Here is an 18,456-nt window from a genome sequence, read left to right as displayed (position 1 = left end):
AATGCAGCAGTGATACTCACTAGACACTGTGGGAAATGAACTGTACAATGTGTGGGGGAGGGAGGACAGGAGGGAAAAAGAGAGAAGAGGTGACACTGTTTAAAAAGAAATGTTCTCATTACGTGACTTATGTAACTGTAACCCCTTTGCAAGAACAACTTTAAAAAAAATCATGCCATGAAATTCAAGTCCAATGTCAAGAGTTTCAATTGTTTCCTATGTTTTATTTTAGACAAATTTGTAAGGAATTCCAAGACCTCCTGAGCCAAGACAGGTCACCATTAGGCTCTTCCAGACCCACTCCAATTCTCGACCTTGACATCCAGAGACATTTAACCCATTTCAGGTAAGGCCTGGCTTCCCCTTTGCTCAGGTTCTCTCTTCAGAGGTGAAGTCGCCTTTTCTAATCCAGCCCTTTGGCCATCAGGGTTCCATTGAGAGAGCCACATAGAAACGAAAATGGCAACGTCTCATCTGTTAGGACCAAAATCGCATGGCCTATCGACTAAATAATTGCTCCTAGTTCAAGGTCAGGGTATTTTCCGGTTCAGAACCTAGTGAGGGTTCAGCCTTTGCCTCTGAGATATTTTGCAGGAGTATGTTAATCATTTCTTCCCAATTAGAAACTGCAGATGGTTCTTAAGTGAGCTAACACCATAGCCTGGAATGCATTATTGAAAGCATACGTTTCATTTCCCAAGATATTTTAGAAATGAATAGAATATTTTACGGTTAATTTATTCCCTAGGTGCAATGAAAAAAAAAATAATAGCTCTTCAAGTGCCTTCAAGTTTCCAGGCTCTAGAATTCTAGTGTCTATGTGCTTGTCCTCATTAGTATAAACTATTTCATCTTCTTTTAGTGAACATTTGGTTAAAATAAAACAAGGCTAAAGAAAGATTATGATAACCTAAATTGAAAAATGCTTTCAATACCTGCTCAGGATTATAAGATTATTTAGACTGTTGCTTTGTTGGCTGAAATAGTGAATGTTTAAATGAGCTGAAGTTTAGCCTGCCAAAGAAGAGGATTTTTAAATATAATATTTTCTCTTCCAATATGTCAGATGTCTCTTCAACATGTATTAAACACATCTCAAGAGACTGAGCTGAGAATTTATCTTCCAAAAATGTAGCAAATATGGAATACATTTCACAGTCTTTTCCTGCTACTCAACTGAGGTAGCAAAAGTAGGAGAAACTGGATGGCTAGGGGTCACACCTGTAACCCTAGCTACTCAGGAGGCTGAGATCTGAGGACTGTGGTTCAGCCTAGGCCAGAAAGTCCATGAAACTTATCTCCAGTTGACCACCAGAAAACTGGAAATGATGCTGTGGCTCAAAGTGGTAGAGCCTTGAGTGAAGGAGCTCAGGGACATTGCCCAGGCCACAAGTTCAAGCCCCACCACTGACAGAGAGAGAGAGAGAGAGTGAGAGAGAGAACATGGTTACAAACTAGTGTTTCCTCAAGCAGAGTGAAATATATGGTTAATGGCTATTCTTACCCACACTAAAAATGAAAAAATGTTTTTGAAGTATAAAATACTAAATAGATAACTAGGTTTTCAATCTATATTGCATATGGTACATTTACTAAGGACAGATTATGGTAGCAGTTTTATTGTCACAATATTAACTTTAATAGTAATTAGTGAAGTAGTGATTAACAGTGTGTTAAGAATAGTGCATCCATAAAAATTTGGTGTTTACGTAGAGTATTCTGAATATCATAAAGCTATGATAAAGCTATTTACTATGCAGTTTTTAACATTTGTCAAAAATTTTCTTTATGTTCTAGATTATTTGCTTAGATGAAATCTTCTAGTAATGGAAAGTAGGAAGAGTATAATTACAGAAATCAGTTTGTGAAAACTGGCTTTTTCTAGCAAATTTCTTAAATTACACATGTTTCAAATTTTTATTTATTGTCAAAGTGATGTACAGAGGGATTACAGTTTAAATTACACACATTTTTCTTAAAAAAGCATGTTTTCTTTATAAATGTGATCTGAAAGCATACAATTACTTAAAATGTATGATTGTGCTGATGCCCAAGTATACAATTTAGAAAAGATAAACATTTACCTTAAATTATATAAAATACATTATCATAACCATTTCTAAGTGTACAATTTAGTGGCATTAAACATATTTGCATTACTGGACAACTACGCTTCACACCTTTTCAGTTTGCAAAGCTGGTAGGTACTGTATAGCATTCAGACAACTCCACAATTCTTCTGCCCAGTGTCCAAGCAAATACCCTTGTCATTTCCTTAGGTTTGGCTACTCAATTCCTCGTCTGAGTGGGGTCGTAGGTATTTGTCTCTTGGTGATGAGGTGCCTATGTAAGCATAATTCCCACAAAGTTCATCACTGTCCATTAATGAAAAGTTGGGCTGTTTCTACTTCTCAACTTAGGGGAATAATGCTCTGTGAACACAGTTTTGCAAGTTTCTCTGAAAAATCCTTTGCATTCTTTTGCATACCCCAGGTAGGATTGCTTGATCATAAGTTGGTCTAAATTTTCTTCAAAAGGAAAAAAATAAAAAGGTCACAGCTGCTCTTAGTTCTGAGGTAGCCTAGGATACGCCAGTCCCAAGCCAGATAATAAAACTCCTTTGTCACCTTAAAAAAAACAAAACAAAACAAAACAACCCTGCGTCTTTGTCACACAATGCCACCATTTTGTATTCTTAACAGTACACAAAGTTCCCATCTCTCCATATCCTTTCTCATGCTTGTTACTTAAAAAAATAATAATAACCATCCTAACAGATGATATTTCATGGAAGTCTTTATTTGCATTTGCCTAGTAAGGAGTGGTTTTGAACATCTTTTCATAAGCTTTTTAACCATTCCTGTCTCTGTCATCTGGTTTTATGGTGCTGAGTTGTGAGAGTTCTTTGTATATTCTGGATACTAATCCTTTATCAGACACGCAATTGGCAAATATTTTCTTTTATCCGGTATGTTTCTGTTGAATGTGTCTTTGATGCACAAGGATAAATTTTGACATGGTCTACTTTGTACATTTTTATTTTTATTGCCTGTATTTTTTGTATCATGCCCAGGAAATCTAGTCCAAGGCCTTGAAGCTCTCCTTAGCTTTTCTTCTAAGAGTTTCACAGCTTCAAATTTTACATTTAAGTCTTTGACCTATTTTGAGTTAAATTTTATATGACATAAAGCAAAGGTCCAACTTCATTCTTTCACAAGTCTTAAGCAATATCCTCTTAAACACAGACTATGTAGCTGAGATTTCTAATCAAAATGCAGATCAAAGGCTCATGATACAGCTTCAATTGAATTTAAATCTTGGCTTTTTTGCTGTGCATTTATTAAATGATGCAACAATAAAATAGGTTCACAAAGAGTAAATATTAGTATTGACTAGCCATGAAACACACGCTACATTATAAGTGTGTGGTCCCTGAACTTGGTCTCAGATCAGAATCAGCCTCAGAGCCCTTTCAAAAATTGTTAAGAACTGCAGAACGTATTTAAAGATCTGACTTAGGAAGAAGTCTAGTGTGAGATTCCAACATCCGTGTTACATTCACAACCATGAAATCAATTCTGATAGGCAGTTTTCTACACTGTGGTCCTTAGATATTTCTAAGCCATTAACTCCTCCACCTTTGGAAGAAATACATTTCTTTCTCTCTCTCTCTTTCTTTTTAATTTATTGGGATCAATCTGAGGTCCTACACATGTTAGTAAGTACAGCATGAAGCAGCGTAACTCATTTTTTAAAATTAGAATCTTCAAGTCATTGTATAAGAATGATTTAAACACATCCATTTATGTGTGCAATGCATCTGATTCCTTTTGAAGAGGTACTAAATACTGTGCAAAGCTTTGCCTTGAAAAGACACAGCAGATAGGATTCCACCAGTATTCTGGGTGCACACACGTGTATCTCTTTCACAATTTCTTGCTGACAGTAGTAACCGTAATTCTGACAGAATCAGAAGTTCAACGCAAAGATGGTTTGAAAGGAAACATGGAAACGCATCTCCCGTGATTTGGGAAGCAGAAGCCTGCCAGTCTGATCTCCCTCCCTTCCCCCATCACCTGCTTTTCTTAAGAGCTGGCTGGGAAAGAAAGGAAGAGGAAAAGCGATTGCGTAGGCATGACGGATTGTGCAGTTAGGAACATCACCCAGGGTTACTGCAATCTCTTAGGAGTTTGTCCACTGGGTCTTGGAGAGCTGTGGCCTGCTCCCAGCCGGTGCAATGTGCTGAGATAGACAGCAAGCACACTCAGACCTTGTGAAGCCCAGGTCACTACGTCCAGTGTTCCCGGCAGGTGACAGATGAGTGTGCATGAAGAAGCCAGGAGCCCGGGCACGACTGTTCTCACACAATTCACAGCCTGAACACGGCTTGCTTACAGGCCCACGGACAGGAGTCCGGTTGATTCATTATTTAGAATTCCCTGAGTGCCAGCTCCAGGGTGAATTGCCGCGCAGAAGACAGCATGCCCCACGACACCCACCACAAGGAGGGTGAGAGTTGGCGGCCCCAGGACCGGGAGTGCACTGAGACCAAAGGGGCTCGGGTGCTTCGCCAGCAGAACAGGCCCAGCTCAGAGAGGAAACCCGCAGGCATGAGTGCTCTGAACTTCACTCTTCCCCTGTTGCAGATCCGAGGGAACCTGAACATTTTTTTTTTATTTGTTTGGTTCTCATCATCTCATTGAATCTGAAGCCAAGCAAAATCACCTATGACAAAGTCAATGGAGAGGAGTTAAACTCGTGAATGCTCAGTTTAGAAAGGTCTACCCGGAAATCAGGACTTAGTTTTCAGTACATAACCCCCTCCACCTGCAATACTGTGTCTTGTATTTTAATGCATTAAAGGTAGGGAGAAAGGATGACTGAAAGGTTCTCCCATTGTTTAGCGATTTCTTTATGGAAACAATTACATATAAAGACCTAAAAGGCACAGTGACTGTAATCCGAGCTATTTAGGAAGGAAAGGTGGAAGAAACCTAAATTTAAGGCCAGACTCAAAAGGACTGGTGGTGTTGACCAAGTGGTAGATTGCTTGCCTAGCAAGCCTAAGACCTTGGATTCAGTCTCTAGTAATGTGTATGTGTGTGTATGTGTGTGTGTGAGAGAGACAGAGAGACAGAGACAGAGAGAGATAGAGGCAAACAGACAATACATGAAATTTTTTCTACAAAAGTGGTTTAAGCTTAGTGACTGATTATCTGAGGCAAACAAGAAAATCTTTCACTGGCTACCCGTGGCTCATACGTGTAATCCTAGCTACTCAGGAGGCTGAGATCTGAGGATCATAGTTCAAAGCCAGCCCAGACAGGAAAGTCTGTGAAACCCTTATCCCTAATTGACCACCAGAAACCCAGAAGTGGAGCTGTGGCTCCATGTGGTAGAGTGCTAGCCTTGAGCACCCAGGCCCTGAGTTCAAGCAGAAGAGTTCACAACAGACAAAAAGAAGGAAAATCTCTCCTCTTTCTCTGCACAGTCTATAGCATCTATGGACGTAACATATGTCTGATAGATATGTGTCAACATATAGATTATGATACTACACCAATCAGATCTGGGATAGATTCTCTCCTGCCCTATTCCTGGGGCCATGGTTCAGTGTTCTTTGGGCCTTGGCCTGGTGAAGAGATCAGTGGGCTTAGTTCACCCATTTAAGCCCAGAATGTGGGAACAGTCCCTCCCAGGACTGCCCCATGTCTTCAGAATAGGAAAGGCACCGGCACTGTTTGCCAGTGACGGCATTTTCTTCGTTGATTCTCAATGTGCAAGTCCCCCTACATGTCTGCCTCTCCTTCGCGTCTAGATCTTGTCTCCAGTAGCTCTGTCAAGCTGTCCCTATGCAGGCTGGAAATCTCCCAGTGATAGACGGCTCCTTGGTCTCTCTTCCCCTCACTCCTGGGGCCTCCGAGAGCCCATCTGCTCCCCCCCTCCCCAGTTTCTAAAGGCAGCTCTGTGCTCCTGAGCTTCTCCTCCTGATCTACTTCCTTTGGCTTCGGTTACGTCCAGCAGTATTTTCTGAGTGCACGTTCCTGTCGGCGCCCTGGAGAGAGGGCATTTACCTCTGCTTCCGTGTGAACACGGTGAGCTGGGCTTCTCTGAGGCGTTTGAGCTGCGTGGGGTTTTTTGATTGCTTGATCTAGGAGTGGCGGCGGCAGCAGTTTGTGCTTTGAATATGGTGGAATTTTAATAATGTCTACTTTTAGTTTTGTCAAATCATTCTTGCACTGGGGTTCGAACCTGGGGTGTCACGTTTGCTGGGGTGTTTGCTGGGGTGTCAGCTGGCACTCTGTCACTGAGCCATCCCTCCAGTTCGCTGCTCTCAGTCTCTCTCTCTCTCTCTATTGTTTTTCACTGGTTAGTTTTAGAATCTGCTCTGGCTTTCTACCAGACACCTAACGAGCTAGCATTTACAAGGCTCTGATCAAGTCAGATTATTCAATGAATAATAATGAAATTATTATATTACTATATTATATAATAATAATGAAATTATTCAATGAACTGTAACCTGAAATAATAAATATGTATAATAATAATATAATTGATTATTAAATTATTAATAATTGAATTAAAAATAAGATCCCATCAGGGTGATCTTCTAGCTCCAGGAGAGTCCTCGTTCTACTGTGTTTAAGAATATTGGAGCCAGGCACTGGTGGCCCACACCTATAATTCCAGCTACTTAGGAGGGCAAGATCTGAGAATTGCAGTTCAAAGCCTGCCTGGGCAGAAATGTCCGTGACATTGTCATGTCCAATCAATCACCAAAAAAGGCCAGAAGCGGACCCTTGTCTCAAATGGTAGAGTGCCAGTGTTGCCCACAGACCAGTGCCCAAGCCCTGACTTCATGCCCTAGGATCACTATTTTTTAAAAAAACAGAAACAGGACATGGAGGTACGGCTCAAGTGGTAGAGCGCCAGCGTTGAGCAAGAAAGCCAACTGAGAACATGAGGCCTCGAGTTAAGGAAAGAAAAAAAAGCGGACAATTCTGTTTCCTACATAGCCTTCTTTGCACGTCGACATTTAAGTTTCAAACTTTAAGTCCGGAGTAAATGGCTTCACTAAAAGAAAAGCATGCTTCAGAGCCTCCAGGCCTTCCACAAATGTCGGTGCGCGTACCCTGGCCATGGCTGAACTGCAGACTCTTGGGGGAGACTCAGTCCTGGGGGAGGAGAGAGAAGATGGAGTTTCATCTCTGACTCTGGCTGTGGCTGCTCCCGGCCCCAGGAGATTGCCTATGCTGCAGAGAGAAGGTGGAGGGAAAGTTAATTAGGGGCTGTCGTGAAGACAGGAGTTTTTATAACCAGGAATAAAACTAGGAAGAATAAAGTTAGGAAGCTGACTGTTAAATAGAAGTTACATTTTCCCTCCCACCAGGTGCTACCGACTCAGCAGGTGAGCTGAGTTAGTAATAGGAAAAGGAAGCCGATGCTCCGTTCCTCCACAGACAGAGCGGGGGTGAGGGGCCATGTACTCGAAGGGGGACAGGAGTCGAAAGTCCTAAGGCTGCCGTCTAGGATGCAAACCTCTCGTGTTGAACTTTGATTTTTTTTAATTTAACTTACTAATTTAGTCCTTACCCCTATGAGTTGCCCTGGCATAGGGTGTCTCCCTTGATACACTGTGACACTGATTTTTTTTTTCTTTATCCAAGTGGACATAGTTTCCTTAGTGGGTCCTGAATTGAATATAATTGGTCTTTGCCCCAACAATTAAGGTCTCTACGACATTCAGGTCTCTTCACAGTTGGTTTCTATTAAAAGAGTTTTTTGGGGGCTGGGAATATGACCTAGTGGTAAAGTGCTTGCCTCGTATACAAGAAGCCCTGGGTTTGATTCCTCAGCTCCACATATACAGAAAACGGCCAGAAGGGGCGCTGTGGCTCAAGTGGCAGAGTGGCAGAGAGCAAAACGAAGCCAGGGACAATGCTCAGGCCCTGAGTTCAAGCCCCAGGACTGGCAAAAAAAAAAAAAAAAAAAAAGTTTTTCTATTTCAATACTCACATTAATTCCCAGTTTATATCCTCCCCAACGATGTACACTTCCTTGCAGTATCTATTATCTCTTGTATTTTTTTTATAACAGCTATCCTAACATATTTCATCATGGTTTTAAAGTGCTTATCCCCCGTGATTAGTGGTATTACCATCTTTCATGTACCCTAGTGGACATTATATTATCTTGGAAAGTATTTGTATCGTTTGCCTCTTTTAAAATCAGAATTGCTATTAAGGTGTATGATGTTTGGATACTAATTCCATATTGGATACCCAGCTTGCTAATATTTTCTACCATTATATTAATACATATTATGTATTATTATGAGGAAGGTTGTCTTCCCAATTTGCTGGGCATTTCCGCTGCTATTTTGAATGTTTTTAGTTCACAGTAATGCTATTCTCATTTTGTGTTTGTTTTTGTGCATTTGTGCCAGTCCTGGGCCTCGAACTCAGGGCCAGGACACTGTTCGTATGTGTTTTTCGTATGCGTTCGTATGTGTTCTACCAATGACTTCCTAACCATCTCAGGGTGAAGGGCGGTACCAGACCCACTCATAACCTGCACAATGCTCAGAAACATCTAGGAGCTGCATACAGGTCAGCCAGGTAGAACGCACTGCAGAAAACAGGAGTATTATTTTTTCCCCACCCATTTCTCTCATGTGTTTTTGTTTTTTCCCCCTACAGTTTGATCACTCATGGCTTTGGGACTCCAGCGATTTGTGCGGCTCTGAGCACTTTCCAGACAGTCCTCAGCGAAATGCTGAACTACTTGGAAAAACACACGACTCACAAAAACGGAGGCGCAGCGGATTCTGGCCAGGGACATGGCAACTCGGAGAAGGCCCCCCTGCGGAAAACCTCCGAGGCAGCCGTGAAAGAGGGCAAAACAGAAAAGACAGACTAGCCACACCCAACAGAAGCTATCTCCACAGAGTCTTGCTGCTGATATTTTTTCTAATACACCTGTCGCTGAGGGCGATGGCTTTCCAGTGGACACAATCTCTCCCCTCCCTCCGCCCCTCTATACAGAAACAAACCAACATGGAAATGACACAAACAAGGACACGTCCCCCTCCCCCCCAAAAGGAAAACAGCAGTGTTACTATGTGATGAAATCGTTCCTTTTAATTTTATGATAAACTCCTCTTGTGCACGTAGTTGATTGTTCTGAATTCTCTACACGGGAGGTTGTCAGCGCCCCCCGCCTCAGGAGAGGCAGCACGAACCCCCTCCCCCCCCAACACCCCACTTCCGGCAGACTGCTCGTCCCTAGGCAGCTCTGTAGTTAGGAATCAGAGAGCACGAGGCCCAAAACTGGCCTTGGCCCGCCAGGCCTTCCGCCTTCAGTGTGGACTCAACTTCCTGTAACTGACCAGGGCCTCTTTCCACCAAACAGACCCACCTGGAAATGAACCCACCAATCAGTGTGTGGGGAACTGAACAGGGCAATCAGGATATATATTTCATCCTGTGAATTGACAGAGGTTCTCAATTACTGTTGTCCCTAGTTACTGGTGTTCCCTGGGTGGGAAGGATCCATCCCCCCCCCCTCCCCTCTACTGCATTTCCCCTCCCTCCCAGGTCCATTTAGGCCCCTGATAGCCAAGGAGATATTTAGAAGGCATGCTCTTGAAAGGACAGAAGGGGAGTCTTCTATGGAGTCTACATCTCCAAGCTAACAGTTGAAGGGGTCGGGATAGATGGAAACAGAAGGGGCGGGGTGGGGGTGGGGAGTCTATTTCTATCACTGGGCTCCTGGCAAAAGCAGTGGTGTTGTTGGGTCCAGAACAGTGACTCTGATCTGGCTCTGAAGTGCCCTTTGAAGCAGCGATTGCCAGGGACGGAGGCTACCGTGAGAACGGGGCCTTTTCTACTGCTGTCCTTCCTCTACCTATTCTATAACTGTGTTCTAAACCTTTTGGAGGCACAAAAGGCATTCAGGCTGTGTTCCCTAAAGAAAAAGAAAAAAGAAAAACAGATTGGTCAGAGAAGGCTCTCGCTTTTAAGATGCTTGTTCTTATAACTTCAGTGACCTTGAGTTAAGACACAGAAAACAAGAGGTTCCTAGCTACAAACACCAGGGGCCAATGGAATGAAGGTTGGGTTTATGTAAAACTGTATGTATCCAGAAACCACATTGTACTAACCTGACAACTTTCGAGCTTCTAAGTAGACAAATAAAAACATAAGTCATCATGTTAAAAGATGCATCTTAATAATGTGTGGACTCCCAGTGCTTAGTTAAGCATGAAGATATTTTCCTCTCATTAGCATATTTCAATTACTTTCAAAACCTTATATTATATTCTAACTTCATCAAGAAGGAGTATTACATTTAAATGAGAGGAATTAGCTCAAAAACTTCCATGTCGATTTCACACACACACACAATTTTTTTCCTGAAAATTCTTAAACCCATTTTACTTTTATGTTCAAGTTTGTAAAGAGAAGAACCATACAATGACAACCTAAATTTTCTCAATTGAGTTTTATAAAAAGGAACACATAGGGAAGAAATTCCTTGATGAAGAGTTTTATCAGTTGGTTTGTTTTTAAGCATTATACAATTGAAGAGCTTGAATAAAGCAAAGTAAAAGCAATGAGAGGTGATTTCATGGGGCTAATTCCCCTTTTAAAAATTTTACTGTTTATTCATGGATTCACAGTTTAAAAAAAATTCAGTAAAATAAAGCCAACATTCTCCAGCAGCTCCGAAGTTAGTCACAAAATAAGCAATTCCATCCTACATCAAATTTCCCATGTTGTAAAATATGCACATGAAATGAAAGTGATGAATAATTCAGTTTAATAAGTAGTAGGAAAGTGATATGCAGATAATGTGGACTCTTCTTTCTCAACGAGTCTGCACATTGACTTCCTTTCATCCCATTTGTCATTAACAGGTACATATGTATTTAATATGAAAATTGAAATGCATATCTGCTAGGCACCTAATGTAGTTATATGCCATGTCAAATGTTCACCAGTATTCAAGTGAAAAAAAAAATTAGATCTGGCTTATATTACCGGCTTTCTTCTTCGCCCTTCGTCGTGACTAGTTTGGGTTCTAAACGCCCTCGTGGGGTGCTGTTACTTGCTAGCCTTGAAACCGAAGCAGGACTACACAGTACGTATTGTCCACCGGGATGATGGGTGCTGTACAGGCTTCTCACCAGCCACGAGAGCATAAACGAGTGGATGGGCTGGTTCTGTTTAGAATCACCGTTTATTATCACATTCCAACAGACATTGTTAATACCAACTTTTGCCTTGTATATAATAGGTTCTCGATACTTTTTAAATAAATGAATTAATGAAACGTGTGCTTGTTCTTTGTCCAAAAGGTCCCATTGTGACCTTCCTCTTGTGACCTTCCCTTGCCACACTCCAGTGTTTCCGTCTGGCCTGCTTCTTCCATGATCACGCGGGGATAATTCTGACTGTCTGAATAAGGAAATCGTTTTGCAATATCCCATTCAACAGAAGGATACGTGTTTAAGGTAGCCCAATGAAGAAAACTAGCTCCGTGTAAGAGTTTCAACAAAGACGTCATAGCAAGTCTCCCTCTCACGGTTTAGAAGGAAGGAAGAGAGCTAACGGGATCATCTCTCTGATTCCACTCAGTGCAGTAATGATAAAAGAATGAAAAAGATTTTTTTTCAGGTGAATGATTACTTGGACAAAACACGTGCACTCTGAATATGTTTACCAAGACAAATAGTAACCTGACATTTAAGCTTTAACAAAGGAGTGCGTTGAGTTTCTGTAGAAAACAAAATAGATGTTTCCATAATCAGTTTAAAAGTCGTTCTTGTAGCTATTTTTCTTAGCGTTACCACTTGGCTTCAATTTGGTGGCTCTAGGGAGAAAAGAAATGGCAAAGTCTGACTTTCTCTACATGTTTGCCACTTGAAAGACGCCGGCTCCATTCTCCTTCCTTTAGCACGTGCAAAGCATGCGTGTCCCTCTTCATGCAGTTCTCTTCCGTGAGCAGAACAGAGCACGGCTTACAGGCAACAGGATCTGAGAGGAATAGTCGAGAGCCGGACTTCTGCCCATAAACGGGATGATAAGTTACCCCTAGAAATAATGCATAGTAAAATCTACAATCCATTTTTCCTTCTAGGCTTTTTGAATTTCCTCTCTTTCTCCCACTTGAACCACCAGTTTCAATGGACCTTTTTTTTTTTTTTTTAAATTCCAGTCCTGGGGCTTGAACTCAGGGCCCGGGCATTGTCCCTGAGCTTCTTTTATTCGAGGTAAGCACTCTATCACTTGAGCCACAGGGCCACTTCTGGCTTTCTTGAGTAGTTTATTGGAGATAAGAGTCTCATGGGCTTTCCTGCCCAGGTTGGCTTTGAACTGCACTCCTCAGATCTCAGCCTTCTGAGTAGCTAGGATTACAGGTGTGAGTCACTGGCACCTGGCCATGGACCTTTTTACTGTATCAAAAATCCTTTAGACAGCTGAGTGCCGGGGGTTCATGCCTGTCACTCTAATTCTTCAGGAGGCTGAGGTCTAAGGGTCATGGTTTGAAGCGAGAGTGAACAGGAAAGTGTGTGAGACTCTTCAGTTAATCACCAAGGAACCGGAAGTGGAGCTGCGGCTCAAGGGGTACTTTACTAGTCTTGAGTGAAAAAGCTCCAGGACAGCCAGTGTCCACAGTCTTCAAGCCCTCGGACCAGCACACACGCACACAAACAGCCTTTATACACTGTACCTTCTTGTTTTGTTTTGTTTTTGCCAGTCCTGGGGCTTGGACTCAGGGCCTGAGCACTGTCCCTGGCTTCTTTTTGCTCAAGGCTAGCACTCTGCCACTTAAGCCATAACACCCCTTCTGGCTTTTTCTATATATGTGGTGCTGAGGAATCAAACCCAGGGCTTCATGTATACGAGGCGAGCACTTTACCACTAGGCCATATTTCCAGGCCCTACACTGTACCTTCTTTAAACAGCTAAGTAATACATGAGAGGTGGCAAAGCCTCAGGGCTACCGGGGTATACAATCCACCACCAAATGGCCTGGATTCCAATTGGGTTCTTTCAGTTGCTACTGTAAGATCTTGAGCACTGAACTCCTCTGTGTCGCTCCAGCTCACCATCTGTACAGTAGGGATTGCAATCATTATTTACTCAGAATTCGTGTGCAATCAGAGCTTGTGCATCCAAACTACTTAGATGCCAACAGGTGGGTAGTAGAATGCCAGTTGTCAGGTATTGCCTTCAGTTCTTAGAGCTCGTTTTCTACCTGGAGACCTGTTTCTCCTGAGTTTCCATTGCCAGTTCCAGCCTCGAGACTGATGGTGAGGGGTACTGGAAAAGCCGCTCAGTCAGTCCTGCCCCTTTTCTTCCCATATCTATAACATGTTTGCATGCAGATACACATGCCAGCAGCCCACATGCACACACACACACACTCACACACACACACACACACACGACTAGAGAAGACCCTACAGGTATGGAATGAGAGAAAGATAAGAAAATCTTAAACCAATGAGCTATCCTTCCATGTCTGAGATGAGGCCGTAACTCCAGTGCTCTCATAGCCAAGAGGAACGATGCCCTCATCCTGGAGAAATGACTTGGGAGGAAGAAAACCCAGCACATGCAGAAGCAAAAGGTACTGGTGTGTCTCCAGGTAGCAGGTTCTCAGACTCAAACACCCCTACCTCCCCCCAAAAGGACTTCTCAACATGGCACAGGCAAACCAGGATGGTACAAAGGCAACAGAGATTAAGAGGCCCGTGTTACTCCATCAAGCCTCACCCCACAGCATCCTTAGAAGCTGATGAAAACACAGAGCCCTCGCCACAGACACCAACCTGAGGCCTGTGTGTGTGTGGGGAGAGAGAGAGAGAGAGAGAGAGAGAGAGAGAGCAGCACAGATGGCTGTTAGAATACTAAAGGGTCAAAGCTAGGCTCTAGTGGCTCAGGCCTATTATCCTAGCTACTCAGGAAGCTGAGATCTGAGAATCGCAGTTCAAAGCCAGCCTAGGTAGGGAAGTCTGTGAGGTTCTTACCTCCAATAAAGTACTGGTTAGAAAGCCAGAAGTGGCGCTGTGGCTCAAGTCATAGAGCACCCGCCATGAGTAAAAGAAGCTCAGAACTTGAGCTCAAGGCACCCAGAACTTGAGTTCAAGGAATGAGACCTAATGGTACCCAAAGGCTAATGGTTGGGGGAAATACATTCCCAGAGATGGGAAGAAAGGGAAGTGGTTGGAATCTGGGGGCCTGTAAGGTGGACCCCTCCTTCCCCCCTGTCTCCCATTCTCAGCACCTCCCTGGTGCCTACCTCCACCACTAGCCCGGGTTTGCTCACTTGCCACAAATCATGGGCCAATGAATGCATCCGTGCTTCAAGGACGATGCCAAGGCGTAGTGAGAAAAGGTGGAGGAATTTTCTGGAATCTATAGGGATAACCATACATTTTTGAAAGTCCAAGTTTCTTTTTGATTTTGGTTTTTCCGATTCAGAACGAGAAAAGAGATAGGTACAAAATATCTTGTGAACTAACACAGAAAGCTAGAGCCAAGCCAGCCTCCAGCAAACTGTTCAAACCAAGATTTAAATCAAACAAGAAGGGAAGATGGAACTGACAGCTTCTTATCTCAGCTACAGCAAAACATTCTTTGTACAAATTATTGCATCCTTAAAAGAGCACTGAAATGGGTGTAAAAAGCTTACGGCCCCGATTGTCTGCGGAGGCCTGTTCATCAATCCAGCCGGGATGGCTTTCTGAGGATTGAAAGGCTATGCTTCCTCTCTGGTTTCCTTAACGCTTCCCACAATTAGTTTAACTTCCGTTTTATAGCAGATAGATTTTTGTTTCCTTAATGAATGACCAAATTCAGCTGGAAATGATCATCATTTATCCTAGAGGATATAGAGCTATTATAATGACTTAGGGACAGAAAAGTGTTGTAATGCTTTTGTTGGAAGCGTTCTGGAAAACATTGCCTGTGTTTTCTCGAAATGGGAGGAAAGTCTACACTCTGCCAGGAGCGCACTGTACATGCATTCACTCCCGTTGCCCTGCTAAATTTACACGTAATGAAAGTGTGCATTTAATTGTTATTGGGACATATATCTCTTAGAACCCAAGATAACAACTTGGGAAATCCCAGATTGCTTCACAAATTGTTCCAGCAGTAACACAGAACAATTAACCAACACAGATCTCCTTGAACCTAGAGATTTTAGAAAGAAACCTCCTATCCTTTTCAAAACACACACAGATTAAATTTTCTCATTTGCATACTCAACAAATATTTTTTGAGAATTTAGTTTATCCTAATCATTATTTTAGGCACATCATAGAAGGACTGAAGGCTTAGCACTGGATTTTATGTTGTATTTGCAACTTTGCCTCTTGGGCTTGTTTCTGTAAACTTCAAATTAATTTCAAGTCTTAAATCTGAAAGCAGGTACTCGTTTCCAGAATAGATTGTATCGTGTCCTTGTTTTTGACTAAGCTTTGGATCATTGCCCACAATTTTTATCTTACACAAGTCTTTATCTGTACCCATAGATAATTCGAAAATAAGATTTAATCGATCCCAATAACTTATATGAATAATTAATTGCTGTATGCCAGAAATTGCCAAGAGGGACAAAACTAAACGAATAGAAAAGCTATAGAAATGGAGCCAGGTAAAAGCTGTGAGTAGCGACTACATTTGATGCTGAACTTTAAAAAATGTTTATTGTTATTATGAATTGATATGCAAAGGGGTTACAGTCATATACGTCAGGCAATGAGTCTATTTCTTTTTGGACAATGTTACCCCTTCCCTTCCTCTCTCCCAGTTTTTCCCTCCTGCCCTCAACCACAAGCTGTATAGCTCATTTTCAACATAGTGCCTACTGACTGCCACTGCTGCATTTGTTCACCCTTGGTCCCTCTGTTTCTGTGCCCCCTTTAACCTCCCCCCAAAGTTGACTGTGAGTTTTTCAATAGCCTTTTTTGTGAATGAATAATTTCATCATTTATTCAGTTACAGTGAGGTTTGTATCTAAGACGAATCCCAAACAATTGCTTAATAAAGGGCAACTATTCCTGATGCATAATTAAGCGAATGATATTTTTCCCCCCTAAAACGATCCCTTGGATGGGTTCTCACCAGCCTCCTTTCAGTAGATGAGAGAGAGTTTCCCAAGCTCGGCCCCATTGCCATTTTGACTTCCTCCATCTTGTTCGCTACGAGAGGCGCTTCTGAGCAGCTTGGCAGAAGCTCAGCTTCCCCTCACCAGGGTCCAGGAGCGCCCTCGGCCGTCACTAACCAACCCACTGCTGAGTGGAAACGAGGCAGATTGTGGTAAGAACAAGCATTCAGGTCGCTCACCTTCGAGACCCCATCTCCACCTCAGCATTGAGGATGATCCGATCTGAGATGCCTTTTGCTCGGCCTTCACGCCGCCAGCCAGGGAGGCTCAGGGCCGTTACCACGCCTGCCTCTCCACCTTGCAAGTTTTCAGGTGTCCTGGGAGAAGGTTCAGCTGCGTGGGCCGCTCGTGCTCCATCTTCAGTGGGGGCCTTGGCAGGTGGACTGGGCAGGGTACACACGTTCCAAGTATTTGTGGAAGGATCCACCCAGGGCCTGGTCCACATGTGGACCAGGTTTTCCGTGTCCTTCCAGAGCGGCGAAGAGAAGGAGAGTGCAGGATTGAAAGTAGACCTGCATCAATTGCAAAGCAACAGGGCAAGAGAGGAGAAGGGCCTTGCCAGGGGGCGAAGATGCCACTGGTCAGACCTACAGAACCTTCCTATCTAGCCCCAAGGGAGTGCGGTGGCCACAGGAGGAGGACGGTCAGCCACTAGGTATCTCCTGATCAGTTGGTTCTAAGCAGGACCACACATATTCACACATATGTGTTTTCACCACATTCACCCTCCTTCTCCTTCCCCCAACAGGGTATTTGTAGCTTTCACTTCCTGCCATTCTTTACTCTGTTTTTTTTGGTCAGTCCTAGGGCTGGAACTCAGGGCCTGGGCACTGTCCCTGGGCTCTTTTGCTCAAGGCTAGCGCTCTACCACTTTGAGCCACAGCGCCACTTCTGGCTTTCTGCTGGTTCATTGGAGATTAGAGTCTCATGGAGCGTCCTGCCCAGGCTGGCTTTGAACTGGGATCCTCAGAGCTCAGCCTGGTGAGTAGGTAGGATTACAGATGTGAGCCAGCAGTTCTAAGCTCTGTCATTCTTTAAATTGTAGTATATACTAATTGTTCAAAGGGCCTTCATGGCTCTTGATAAAAAGCATTCTCTTAAGAATCCTCTGACTTATACACAATGGAATACTACATAGCGATTAGGAATGGTGAAATATTGTTATTCGCGGGGAAATGGTCAGAACTTGAACAAATAATGTTGAGCGAGACAAGCCTAGAACATAGAAAACAAAGGGGCATGATCTCCCTGATATACGATTGTTAACAAAGGGAGATGGAGAGACAGTAGAGACCAAGTCTGTGAAACCAAAAATTGCTTGTCAAATAGTATTCCCCACAGGATTGGGGCAGTGACCCAACAGTTTGTAACTAAAACCAAACAACTACTCAACATATAAAGGTCAAAAATTGACCTCTCAGTGGAATACAATAGCTCAAAATCTATGTATGTACGTTCATATAAGACTATTGTCGACATATTGTCTAATATCAACATTACATTTAAAGCCCTAGGCAAACTTTCTTGGGCTTGGCCACGTGGATACTGTATATGTTCTTGATACATTGTATATTGTATATATGTCTACCTGACCTAGGGAAGGGAAAGAAAAACAGGGCGTAAGATATCACAAGAAATGTACACACTGCCCTACTATGTAACTGTACCCTTTTTGCACAACAACTTGTCAAAAAATTTGTGTTCAATTAATAAATAAATTAAATTTAAAAAAAAGAATCCTCTGGCTGGACACCAGTGGCTCACATCTATAATCCTAGCTACTCAAGAGGCTGACATCTGAGAATCACAGTTCAAAGCCACCCAGGGCAGGAAAGCCCCAGTGAATTTCTTATCTCCAATTAACCACTCCAAAAACTGGAAATAAAACTGTGGCTCAAAGCGGTAGAATTTTAGCCTTGAACAAAAAGCTCAGGGATAGTGCCCAGGTCCTGAGTTCAAACCCCATTACCAACACACACACACACACACACACACACACACACTTCTGTGCTAATTTCTGCCTTCCACTGAATTCTTTAATGTAGGGGGATTTCAGCTGCAGTATTCTGATAGGCTCCTGTCATTCAATGGAAGAACACGACTGAGATGAGGTGTGCATTGAGGAGTCACTGGGTGAAACAAAAAGTCCTACGTGGGAAACACATGGTTCACACAGGTACTCTAAATTCCACTAACTACAAGACACACATGACCTTGCCAAATAAACCAACAACCTTACGTTCCCTAGAATAGATTACTGAGATGTAAAAG

At 42.9% G+C, this 18,456-nt stretch overlaps 1 protein-coding gene across 2 annotated transcripts in view; it reads left to right on the top strand.

The window, feature by feature from the left end:
* Tfap2d (transcription factor AP-2 delta) overlaps positions 1-9,048 on the top strand; it is a 41,415-nt gene extending 32,367 nt beyond the window's left edge. For both annotated transcript variants that reach the window (XM_048347295.1, XM_048347294.1), the window contains 2 exons: positions 233-346; positions 8,703-9,048. In XM_048347295.1, coding sequence (XP_048203252.1) covers positions 233-346; positions 8,703-8,922 — 334 coding nt within the window. In that variant the 3' untranslated portion in view covers positions 8,923-9,048. The remainder of the gene's footprint in view (positions 1-232; positions 347-8,702) is intronic.
* The last annotated feature ends 9,408 nt before the right edge of the window (positions 9,049-18,456 follow it).

Source organism: Perognathus longimembris, chromosome 6 (assembly GCF_023159225.1).
Source record: "Perognathus longimembris pacificus isolate PPM17 chromosome 6, ASM2315922v1, whole genome shotgun sequence".
NCBI classification, from domain to species: Eukaryota; Metazoa; Chordata; class Mammalia; order Rodentia; family Heteromyidae; genus Perognathus; species Perognathus longimembris.
This window is presented reverse-complemented; position numbering and strand designations above follow the sequence as displayed.